The sequence below is a fragment of the Bombina bombina genome, chromosome 7 (assembly GCF_027579735.1).
Source record: "Bombina bombina isolate aBomBom1 chromosome 7, aBomBom1.pri, whole genome shotgun sequence".
In the NCBI taxonomy this organism is placed as follows: Eukaryota; Metazoa; Chordata; class Amphibia; order Anura; family Bombinatoridae; genus Bombina; species Bombina bombina.
This window is the reverse complement of record NC_069505.1, coordinates 591332548-591345341: the sequence shown is the minus strand read 5'-3', so window position 1 is coordinate 591345341 and position 12794 is coordinate 591332548. Positions and strand designations below refer to the sequence as shown.

Sequence of the window (12794 nt, the reverse complement as noted above, 5' to 3'; positions counted from 1 at the left end):
CTCTTGCAACTTCCTGTTGGGAAGGAGAATATCCCACAAGTAATGGATGATCCGTGGACTGGATACACCACACGAGAAATACATTTATCAGGTAAGCATAAATTATGTTGTTTTCTTTGAAACCACAATCCATTAAAATGGGCTGAGCTTGCAGATACATAAAATCTCCTTATTTTATCACTTTCTGTACACACACATATGCTTCTTTATATTATCTATCTGTATAACAAAGCCCAAAAATAGAGAACAATTGAAAATTAACACTTTTATTACTTATATCTCCTAATTTCCTCCACTGGTTATGTTTACACAGGTTTTCTATAGCCTATACTTAAAGGGACAGTCGACACTAGAATTTTTATTGCTTTAAAAGATAGATAATCCAGTTTTGCATAACCAACACAGTTATATTAATATACTTTTAACCTCTGTGATTATCTTGTATCTAAGCCTCTGCAAACTGCCCCTTTATTTTAGTTCTTTTGACAGACTTGCAGTTTAGCCAATCAGTGCCTGCTCCCAGATAACTTCACGTGCATGAGCACAGTGTTATCTATATGAAATACATGAACTAACACCCTCTAGTGGTGAAAAACTGGTCAAATGCATTCTGAAAAGAGGTGACCTTCAAGGTCTAAGAAATTAGCATATGAACCTCCTAGGTTAAGCTTTCAACTAAGAATACCAAGAGAACAAAGCAAAATTGGTGATAAAAGTAAATTGGAAAATTGTTTAAAATTACATGCTCTATCTGAATCATGAAAGTTTATTTTGGCCTAGACTGACCCTTTAAGTATAGAATCTTTCAGTATAGGGAAACCACAGACACAATCAGCTATTTCAAATGCCGATATAAAGTTAAATGAGCTATTTCTAAACAATTTAATACACTTCAGCAGGTAAAATGTATCATTGGGAATGAATTTAAGGGAAGAATAAAAAAACATACACTGTCCCTTTAAGTGTTGAGGATGCCATGCAGCTTTTCTTGAGGAACAGAAAAAGTACATTTTTTAACATGTAAGTTAAAGGGGAAAATAATAAATTAATTTTCGAGTTCCAACAAGTTGGTATCTTAAAGGGACAGTCTACTTTTCTTTTTTTTAAATGTTTAAAAAGATAACACCTTTCATTAACCATTCCCCAGCTTTGCACAACCAACATTGTTATATTAATTTACTTTATCACCTCTGTTCGCCTGTTTCTAAGCCTCTGCAGGTCACCCCTTATCTCAGTGATTTTTACTAGATTTTTAAATCTTGCACAATAATCACAGTGCTAGTTCATGTGTGCTATATAGATTATATAGTGCTCACTCCCATGGAGTTATTTGAGTCAGCAATGATTGGCTAAACTGCAAGATTGTAAAAAGCACTAAGATAAGGGGGCAGTCTGCAGAGGCTTAGATACACGGTAATAACAGAGGTAAAAAGTGTATTTATATAACTGTTGGTTATGCAAAACTGGGGAATGGGTAATAAAGGGATTATCTATCTTTTTAAACAATAACAATTCAAGTAGACCGTCCCTTTAGAGACAGTAAAAACAAAATTAAACTAAAATGTTATGCTCTATTCAATCCATTTAAAACGACTACAGTCTATTGTTTTAAACATTGTTGCAAACGCTGTTGACAGACACGTGAATGCTCCTGAGCTCACCTAGAATTACTCTTTAACAAAAGAAACCAAGAGAACTAAACAAAATTGATAATAGAAGTACATTGTAAAGTTGTTTGCAATTACATGTTGTATCTAAATTATGAGCATTCAATTTTGACTTTACTATCCCTTTTATTATAAATAATTTGTAGACTGGATGTATATGTGTGTATGTATGTATGTATGTATGTACAGGTATACCTCACTCATACAGCGTGTTAGGGACCGGAGCCCCGCTGTAAAGTGAAGACCGCCTTAAAGTGAAACAGCATGGTTTTTAGCTTTCTTTTCACTTGCTAGTGTGTTTTAAAACTTTCAAACATGTTTGAGCTAACATATAGTAGGGGTGCAAAAGCATTGTTTAGTTTAACACTAGAACAGCACAGTATGCAATGTGTTCAAGTTCAATAAATACGGTACCTGTAAAATAGTGACAATTACTGCAGTAATATTTGCCAGACTACAACACTGAGACACAGATTGCACTGTAATGCTGTTGTGAACAGAATGAACTGCGCATAACAAAATGGTACCAGTCAGTTTTCTCACAATCTCGCGGTGAGAACAGCACTGTTTCAAAATCCTTGGAGGTTAAACTTCAGCTCCACAAAGCGCTGTAAAGTGAGTTATACCTGTATGTATGTGTATATGTGTGTGTGGGTATGTGTATGTGTGTGTATATATGTATATATATATATGTGTGTGTGTATATATATTTATCCTGGTCTGTTCACAGCTTGGTGTGCATGATTAGTGAGGACAGTGTAACAGAAGTCTAATTATTACATCGTTACAGTTTAATGCTTTATAGGGGTATGCTGATCCTTTTCAGAGAAAATATTGGTAGGTTTACTCTGTCAGATAAATATGTGGAGGTCTGTGCAATATGTCTGGCATTTTTGGTTTTATGAGCTTTTCATACATATTTGGTAGACAAGGAAATCAAAAGGAATGTAGACCATTCGGGCAGCTGCTTGGGGTACTGAGGATTTTAGATTTGGTTTTCAATCAAAACAAAGTTTGAGAATGTATCGGAAAACATTGTTATTATAAACCCTATTAAAGGGACACTGTAGTTAAACAGTAAAGTACATTAAGTATGATTACGTTTCATTAAAGATCCTAGGTAATTGTGTGTTTAACTAGAGCAAAGGTGTTAAACACACAAGTAAAATCCTGTCCAGGGGCAGCAAGCATTGTATCTCTTGAGCAGGAAACCTCCGGACATTGGTGACTTCTTTGCACACTGGCAGTTTCCCACTCGGGAGCTGCAGTGCTTGCAGTTCCTGACCAGGACCATAGCTATGTGCTTAACCCTGTTGCATGGATTAAATTAAATTATGGTCAGTAATTCCTAACAAATAATATTTTGTGTTCTTTATTACCCCTCTTCTTTTACAGCCTCCATATATAGTCAGTACGGAGTAGAAGATGACTGGTGTCTATCAGTTTTGCAGTCTTACAAGAGTGAAAGCCCAGAACCCTTCCCTTGGAGTGTTGGTGAGTAAATACACTCAAGGCTGTAAACAGTGAGCGGCTTACAGTCGCTAGACTCTGCGATATTGATTCTAAAATAGGTTCTTAGACAATGGTGCTCTTTTGCAGAAAGCCTGTGTGATTTTTTTTGTTTTTGTTTTTGTTTTTAGATGAGCCAGGGAATAATTTTATAAGTCTATATAGAAAAAACCAAAAGGAAAGGAGCCAAAATATTTGATAGCCCACTAGTACTGCGATTTGGCTAGCTACATTTTGATGGTAATGGTGAACGTTTAATACATCATTTCCATTCCTAGAGAGAGAATATTTTAAAGGTGTTAAAATATTAGTAATGAAAAGTAGGAGTGGTGCAAACCTAGTATGTTTTGTTTCGGCTTTCTGTAAAACATGCACTGACTTTCACACCTATAAATACCCAGTGAATGGCATAATTTCTATGTCACTTTTTTCTTTTTCTATTGTTAAGAGGACCGCTTTTTTTCTGGTCACCAGGATAGATGCTCTGACTTCATGAAGATAAAGATGTGGAATTTCCATCATGTGCACAAGAAAAAAAAAAAAAGCTAGCAAGACTATTAAGAAAATAAAATATTTCTTAAAAAGTTTTCTTTTTTTAAAACACTATGAGTCCACGGATCATCTTAATTACTATTGGGATATTCACCTCCTGGTCAGCAGGAGGAGGCAAAGAGCACCACAGCAGAGCTGTTAAATAGCTCCTCCCTTCCCTCCCACTCCAGTCATTCTCTTTGCCTACGTTAGTGATAGGAAGAGGTAAAGTGAGGTGTTAGTATAGATTCTTCAAACAAGAGTTTATTATTTTTAAAGTAGTGCCAGAGTGTGCTGCTTTGTCCCAGGGTGTAGCCGTAATCCATATCAGTCTCTACAGGAGAGCTTTGGTGGCTTTAGAGCAATGGGAACTTGTGAGACATAATTCTCACTGTGCCTCCCATATTTCTTGCTGCCCTATATCCTTCAGTCTGAGGTATTTATTGACTCAGCATTTTATTTTCCTCAGGTCGATGTGAGGGAGAGGACCTCTCAAGCCTGGGAGCTGCCTTGCTGCCAGGCAGAAGTTAAGGTAAGTGCTACTTTATATTTCTGGGGCATAAGGAGACTCAGAATATTTTTTAGCACACAATGAACATAAGGGGCTCTGTAGGAGATTGCTCCTTACGTTGGGACATTTTATTCTTTCATGTGGAGAAAGTATTTGGGCAGTGGTATGTAGCAGGCACTGGCGCTGGAGTTACGCTGCTAATCTGACAAGTTAATATGGCTTTTTATTCTCGGTTGTTACTGAGAGAAATAGAACGGCATTGTTTACGCCCACGATGGGTGGTCCTTCCTGTGTTTGTGCGCCACTGACATAGCCCTACAGTTGCTTAGAAAATCAGTGCGACATCAGAAAGGGGAAGTTATCGGTCTGTCCTAGAGCTGCATGCTGTATTTATGCGCTTCTAGTACAGACACGGTATACCCGTTTTGGAAGTATTTTCCTTGTGAAAATGGAGACTGTCAGAAACGGATCATCTCTGAAGTCTGGGTGATCGTTACGAGCACTTCAGCAGACTGCTGAGGTGCAGAGGTTTATTTGTGTGTAGATTTAACGATTTTGGTTAAAAAGGGAAATCGTTTCTTAATCTGACATTCTGCAGTAAAAAAGAAAACCGTTTGTATTTAAAGTGACAGTAACGGTTTTTATAATATTTTTATAAATTAACTATCTGAAGATATATATTGAATTTTTGATAAATTGTGAACAAGTATGGACCAAGAGGGTGTGCAAAATGTCACATGCGCTTTGTGTTTTGACGCCAAAGTGGAAACACCAATCCCTTTCTGTCCTTCATGTATTGAAAGGACTGTGAGTTATAGGGACAAGATTTTTTTCAGAGCCAGTCTCCTCTAAGGCAGATGTTGTCCAAGAGTCTTCTGATGAGGGTCAATATATGCCGCAGCTTTCTCCCCAAGCGTCCCAAAATTTACCGCCCCCACCAGCAGTGCCCTGCGCTTCAGCTGTAGTCCCTTCTGGGATTTTGTTACAAGACATAGCCTCTATCATGTCTTCTACTATTTCTGATGCTTTGTCTGCCTTTCCAATGTTGCAGGGCAAACGCAAGAGTAAAGCCAATCCTACGGTTAGCAAGGTCTCTGATGCAATTGTGGCAATTTCGGAGGTACCCTCCCAACGACCTGAAGGAGGGTACCGCAGTAGCTGCTGAAGGAGAAATCTCAGATTCAGAAGATCTATTACCCTTGACAGACTCAGAGGTGGTATCTTTCAGATTTAAACTAGACCACCTTCGTCTGTTACTCAGGGAGGTTTTAATTACCTTAGATGATAGCGACTCCACAGTGGTGGTTGTCCCTCTGAAGTCTTGTAAGCTAGACAGATATTTTGAGGTTCCTTCCTTCACGGATGTATTTCCAGTTCCTAAAAAAGCCTCCAAAATCATTGCTAAGGAATGGGAGAGACCGGGCATTCCCTTCTCTCCCTCTCCTATATGTAAGAAGAAGTTTCCAATAGCCGATTCTGTTAAAGAGGCTTGGCAAACTGTTCCTAAGGTAGAAGGAGCTGCTTCCACTTTAGCTAAGAGAACTACTATTCCCATAGAGGATAGTTGTGCTTTTAAGGATCCAATGGATAAGAAGTTAAAGGGGTTACTCAAGAAGATTTATGTACACCAGGGTCTGCAGTGGCAACCGGCTGTGTGCATTGCCACCGTCACTAGTGCGGCGGCATATTGGTTTGACGCACTGTCTGAGGCCCTCAGGACAGAAACGTCTTTGGATGAGATCCAAGACAGGATAAAAGCTCTTAATCTAGCTAATGCCTTTATTTCGGACACTTCCCTTCAAGTTATCAAATTGGGAGCTAAGATTTCAAGTTTCTCTATTCTAGCCCACAGGGCCTTATGGTTAAAACCTTGGTCTGCGAATGTGTCATCCAAGTCAAAACTTCTAGCTATTCCTTACAAGGGGAAGACCTTGTTTGGTCCAGAACTGAAGGAGATTATTTCTGATATCACGGGAGGTAAAGGCCATCTTCTCCCTCAAGATAAGAGAAATAAACAAAAAGGATGACAGAACAACTTTCGTTCCTTTTGAAATTTCAAGGGCAACTCTTCCTCTTCCACTTCTAAGCAGGAACAGTCTAAGCCTACATGGAGACCCAGCCAGTCTTGGAACAAAGGAAAACAGTCCAAGAAGCCGGTTAGTGATTCCAAGGCAGCATGAAGGGCATGCTCCCGATCTGGGACCGGATCTGGTAGGGGCAGACTTTCCTTTTTCATTCAAGCCTGGGTTCGGGATGTCCATGATCCCTGGGCAATAGAAATAGTGTCTCAGGGATACAAATTGGAGTTCAAGAGTTTTCTTCCCAGAGGCAGGTTTATTCTTTCTGCAGACCAGATAAGAAGAGAGGCCTTCTTACATTGTGTAGGAGGCCTCTCCGCTATAGGAGTGATCGTTCCCGTTCCATTACTGGAACAGGGTCAGGGGTTTTATTCCAACCTGTTTGTGGTTTCCAAAAAGGAGGGAACCTTCAGACCAATTTTAGACCTCAAAAGTCTAAACAATTCGTTTCATTCTTCCATTGATCCAGGAGGGTTAATTTATGACAACAGTGGATTTAAAGGACGCGTATTTACGTGTTCCCATTCACAGGGATCATCACAAGTTCTTAAGGTTTGCCTTTCTGGACAAACACTTCCAGTTTGTGGCTCTTCCTTTCGGTCTTGCCACAACCCCCAGAATCTTCACAAAGGTTCTGGGATCTCTATTGGCGGTGCTTCGATCAAGGGGCATTGCAGTGGCACCTTATCTGGACAATATTCTAGTTCAGGCGCCATCCTTTGTTAGCAAGATCCCACACGGACTTGGTGCTGTCCTTCTTAAGATCCCACGGATGGAAGGTAAATAAAGAGTTCCTTAGTTCCGAACACAAGGGTAACTTTCTTAGGAACCATAATAGACTCTCTGTCTATGAGGATTTTTCTGACAGAAGTCAGGAAATTAAAGATTATCAATACTTGCCTAGTCCTTCAGTCCACTCCTCGACCGTCAGTGGCTCAGTGCATAGAGTTAATCGGGCTGATGGTGGCGACAATGGACATCATCCCGTTTGCTCGCTTCCATCTCAGAGCTCTGCAGTTGAACATGCTAAGACAATGGAACGGAGATTATTTGGACTTGTCCCCTCGAATTCTTCTGGAGCAGGAGACAAGGGACTCTCTAAAATGGTGGTTGTCTCTGGATCATCTATCCCAGGGAAGATGCTTTTGCAGACCATCTTGGGTGGTTGTGATGACAGATGCCAGCCTTCTAGGGTGGGGAGCAGTCTGGGGCTCTCTAAAGACTCAGGGAATATGGACTCGGTCAGAGTCTGTTTTACCCATAAACATTCTGGAACTGAGAGCGATTTACAATGCTCTTCTGGCCTGGCTCCAGTTAGCCTCGGTGCAGTTTATCAGGTTCCAGTCGGACAACATAACGTCAGTGGCCTACATCAATCATCAGGGAGGAACGAGGAGTTTCTTGGCGATGACAGATGTATCCAAAAAAATTCAATGTGCGGAGACCCATTCTTGCTGTCTGTCGGCGATCCACATCCCAGGGGTGGACAACTGGGAGGCGGATTTTCTGAGCAGACAGACATTTCATCCGGGGGAGTGGGAAGTGTTCTCCAGTCTGATTCTCAAGTGGGGTCAGCCGGAATTAGATCTGATGGCATCGCAACAGAATGCCAAGCTCCCGAGATACGGTCGAGATCCAGGGACCCCCAGGCGGAACTGATAGATGCTCTGGCGGCCCCTTGGACCTTCACTCTTGCATACCTGTTTCCTCCGTTTGCTCTTCTTCCTCGAGTAATTGCTTGAATCAAACAGTAAAGGGCCTCAGTGATTCTCATAGTACCGGCCTGGCCTCGCAGGATTTGGTATGCAGATCTGGTGGAAATTACATCGCTACCACCTTGGAGACTTCCATTGAGGAAGGATCTTCTGATTCAGGGACCCTTCCTTCACCCAAATCTAGTTTCTCTGAAGCTGACTGCTTGGAGATTGAACGTTTAAATCTATCCAAGCGGGGATTTTCTGACTCTGTTATAGAGACCATGATTCAGGCTTGTAAGCCTGTTACTAGAAGGATTTACCATAAGATTTGGCGTAAATATTTCTACTGGTGTGAATCCAAGGGCTACTCATGGAGTAGGGTTAGGATTCCTAGAATTTTGTCTTTTCTCCAAGAGGGTTTGGAGAAGGGTTTATCGACGAGTTCCCTAAAGGGTCAAATCTCAGCCTTATCTATTTTGTTACACAAACGTCTGGCAGATGTCCCAGATGTTCAATTTTTTTGTCAGGCCCTGGTCAGGATCAGGCCTGTGTTCCAACCAGTTACTCCATGGAGTCTTATTTTGGTTCTCAAAGTTCTGCAAGGGGCTCTTTTTGAGCCTATGCATTCCTTAGATATTAAGTTACTATATTGGAAGGTTTTATTTTTTGTTGTTGCAATTTCTTCTGCACGAAGAGTGTCAGATCTTTCAGCTTTGCAGTATGAGTCTCCTTATCTTATTTTCCATTCAGATAAGGTAGTCTTACGTACTAAATTAGGATTTCTTCCTAAGGTTGTTTCTTATCGGAACATTAATCAGGAGATTGTTGTTCCTTCCTTGTGTTCTAATCCGTCTTCTCAAAAGGAAAGACTTTTGCACAATTTGGACGTGGTCCGTGCTTTGAAGTTTTACCTACATGGGACTAAGGACTTTCGTCAGTCTTCTTCTTTGTTTGTGGTTTTCTCTGGAAAACGCAAGGGACAGAAAGCTACGGCTACTTCTCTTTCTTTTTGGCTGAAGAGTATCGTACGTATTGCATATGAGACTCCTGGACAGCAGCCTCCAGAGAGAGTTACGGCTCATTCCACGAGGGCTGTTGCTTCCTTGTGGGCATTCAAAAATGTAGCTTCTGTGGAACAGATTTGCAAAGCTGCAACTTGGTCATCTCTTCACACTTTTTCAAAATTCTACAAATTTGACACTTTTGCCTCTGCTGAGGCCACTTTTGAGAGAAAGGTTCTTCAAGCAGTGGTGCCTTCCGTTTAGGTTCCCTGTCTTGTCCCTCCCGTATCATCTGTGTACTCTAGCTTGGGTATTGAATCCCAGTAGTAATTAAGATGATCCGTGGACTCATCATGTCTTAAAAAAGAAAAGAAAATTTATGCTTACCTAATAAATTTATTTCTTTTTAGACACGATGAGTCCACGGCCTGCCCTGCTCTTTTAGACAGGTTGAGGGTTATTGTAATCTTCAGACACCTCTGCACCTTGGCTTTTCCTTTCTCTTCCTAACTTCGGTCGAATGACTGGAGTGGGAGGGAAGGGAGGAGTTATTTAACAGCTCTGCTGTAGTGCTCTTTGCCTCCTCCTGCTGACCAGGAGGTGAATATCCCAGTAGTAATTAAGATGATCCATGGACTCATCGTGTCTAAAAAGAAATACATTTATCAGTTAGGCATAAAGTTTCTTTTTCGAATGTAGAGCTGTGGGGAGAAACAGACCAACACCTGTGAAAAAATAAATATGTGAATTAGGTTCCTTGTTGTTAACAGTAACAGCAAGAGAAAAGGACTGGTTGCATTATGACAATGCAGACAGTGGGTTAATGGTTTATTCTCTTTCCTTCCAAAAACCTTAGCACAGGAGAAAAACAGTTGTGTGACCTGCAGTGCTTTGCAGGATGAGCCATCTTACGTGTTGCCTCCATAGGAACAGAAAATAGTCTATGTTCTAAATGTAAATATCTCTTGCAGCAAAGTCACAGGGATATGTGAATCCCACTTCAGAAGCTAGTGTACTGGAGTCCAATCAAACAATGGCTTAGTGTAGAGCAGGGGTTGACAAATCTGTTTGAAATTTAGGAGCAAGTAAGAATATTTAGGAGCCAGACAGTGGTATTTGTAAATAAATATATGGAGAATAAACCAGAAAGTTAGAAACCAGGTGTAAAACTCTAGGAGCCAGTGGCTCCCTGGTGCCTTTTTTATCAAGCTGTTGTGTAGAGTTTATAACAATTTAACTTTCTTTCCAGGTGAAGATATGGATCCTGAAGGAAGAAGGCAGCTCGCTTTATATCTAGTATGTGTCTTAAATAACCACTCCAGATGCTTGTTGTTCATTCTGCATTGGACCCCCCCCCATATCTCTAGACGTGTATAAGACCCTAACACAGGTGTTCTTGCCCTTTTCCTTTTCTAAAACCCTGATTCTAGTTATCCCTTGTTCTCTGCTGCTATTCTATACACACACACCCTCTGCAGCCCCTGCCACTTATAACACTGTGCTGCCTCTTCAATGCCTTTACTGACATGTGGTGCATTTATTTCCCCACAGGCTCAGAAGCATCTAAAGAGTTTTGATGCCACCCATTGTACCCCTCTTCCACCCAATGCATTTGATACCCCATGGAGAATCTAACATTTGGGCACAACCTGCATAACATAAGCACTGTTTTCTCAGAAGAATTGGGAACTTATGCTCTCTTCCTTGTATACTGCATCCTGCCTCGCAAGTTGCTACTCTGAAATGGCAGCTAACCTGCAAAAAGAAAAATGTCGGCCTTCCCAACCACCTCTCATACCTCTTGGACTTTTTTTTTAAAAACAAAAAAAATCAATGGATTTCCTTGAAATGCGTAGTGACTCCTAGAAATGGGAATCTTGGTCATTAAAATGTGAATGATGCTTATAGTGCTGGTTACTTTGTCATAACTAGACACGAGCCCCTTGTAGGGCACACACTGACCTCACAGTGCCGCAGTCACACCAATAGAAATGTCCTTCCTGTATTGCACTGATCACTTTTCACTGTCAACAAAAATATAAGCGCTGATCACATGGTGTCATTGTCATTTCAATAGAAGTATCCTTGCATTTACCAGATGTAGTCACTGTCATAGTAGTGTGTCCTGTAATACTCACACTGACTATACAATGTACATCATGCCAATAGAAATATGTTTTATAATACACTGATCACATGAGGTCGATGTTATACCCATAGAAAAATCTCTCCAGTAATACACTGACCATTTGGTACCACTGAAATATTAATAGAAATATTCTTCCTGTAATGGTACTGATCACATGGTGTTACTTTCATAGCAACATATATCCTCCCTTTAATGCATTGACCCTTAAGGTGTCATTTTCATAGCAATATAAATATGCCCCTGTAAAACACTGCTGTAAGTATTATGTCAATACAATTGAAATATCTGTCCTGTAATAGATTGACCATAGGGTGGCAGTATTATGCCAATAGAAAGGTTTCCAGTAATACACAAACCACATGGTGTCGCTGTCATACCAAAAAGAAAATCTCTGTTGTAATTTTCTAGCCACATGGTGTCTGTCACACTAATAGAAATATACTTCATGTAATAATGACAGTAGCCACATGGTGTCACTTTCATACCAATAGAAACATATCCTGTAATACTTACATTAGCCACATGGTGTCTCATACCAATAGAATTATTTTTGTAATGCTTGCACTAACCACATGGTGTCACTGTTATACCAATAAAAAAAATCATTCCTTTGTTACAGTAGCCACAGATAATCATTGTTTTAGTATATGCACTGTAGGGCTTACATTAACCTATGGGAATATATATTTTGTAATACAAACCGCAAGAATGAGAGCATACAATACCAATGTCTGTTTAATATATACACAGTGACACTACAGTTCCTCTAACCATTCCTCATGATTTTATTGTACAATACACATATGCTGCTGTTCCTATACAAACATGTCTAAAGGTGTGATAAAACTACAGGACCACAAAAGCTGCTCTTAATAATTATTAGAATAATAATGTCCTCCCACACACATCTTAATACGAAGTCTGAAATCTGTATGTAGTCAAAAATTAGTTTTTAAAAAAAAAACCTTTTCAAACCTTTTCTGTCTGTAAAGAGTTATTTGCACCTCGAGGAGTCGGCCTGTATTGGGTAAAGATAACTTGTGTGATAATAAACAAACCTTTTTTTTTTTTTTACTGTATATTTACAGTTGGTTCTATGTAAGAAAGCTGCTATCGCCATTGGTTAAAAACAAACAAACCTATAAGTTGATTTGAAAGAATTGCTTTATATGTTTAGGATCCCTTAGTGGCACACCCTGAGGTTGTACCTACTTAGAATTTCCTTCATTCTTTGGTATCCTTTGTTGAAGGAGCATCAATGCACTACTGGGAGCTAGCTGAGCGCACCAAGAAGCATACTATGTGCAGCCACCAATCAACACCTAGCTCTCACTAGTGAATTGTTGCTACTCAGCCTACCTAGGTATGCTTTTAAACAAAGCATACTAAAGTAGCAAATATGATTGGCTGATGGCTGTCACATGAGAAATTTGAAGTCCATTTTGAAATTTAAAGTAATTGCTTTTTGCATTGTCTTTTTATTATGCACTTAATAATGACATTTAACTATCTAATCGTCCTTTAAATACTGCAACCAGTATATTACTTAGATTACTTAGTGTATAGTATTTTACAATCACCTCCTTTTTATATCAGGATAATAAGTGCAATCTCATCACCTTTTAGAGGGGAAATGTTTACAGAATATGTC

General features: G+C 39.9%; 1 protein-coding gene across 1 annotated transcript in view; it reads left to right on the top strand.

Annotated features, from left to right (window-relative positions):
* The window catches only part of ABHD16A (abhydrolase domain containing 16A, phospholipase), a 124632-nt gene extending 113733 nt beyond the window's left edge, over positions 1 to 10899 (top strand). The window contains exons 18-20 of the mRNA XM_053722087.1: positions 3063 to 3161; positions 10244 to 10290; positions 10546 to 10899. Coding sequence (XP_053578062.1) covers positions 3063 to 3161; positions 10244 to 10290; positions 10546 to 10629 — 230 coding nt within the window. The 3' untranslated portion in view covers positions 10630 to 10899. The remainder of the gene's footprint in view (positions 1 to 3062; positions 3162 to 10243; positions 10291 to 10545) is intronic.
* The last annotated feature ends 1895 nt before the right edge of the window (positions 10900 to 12794 follow it).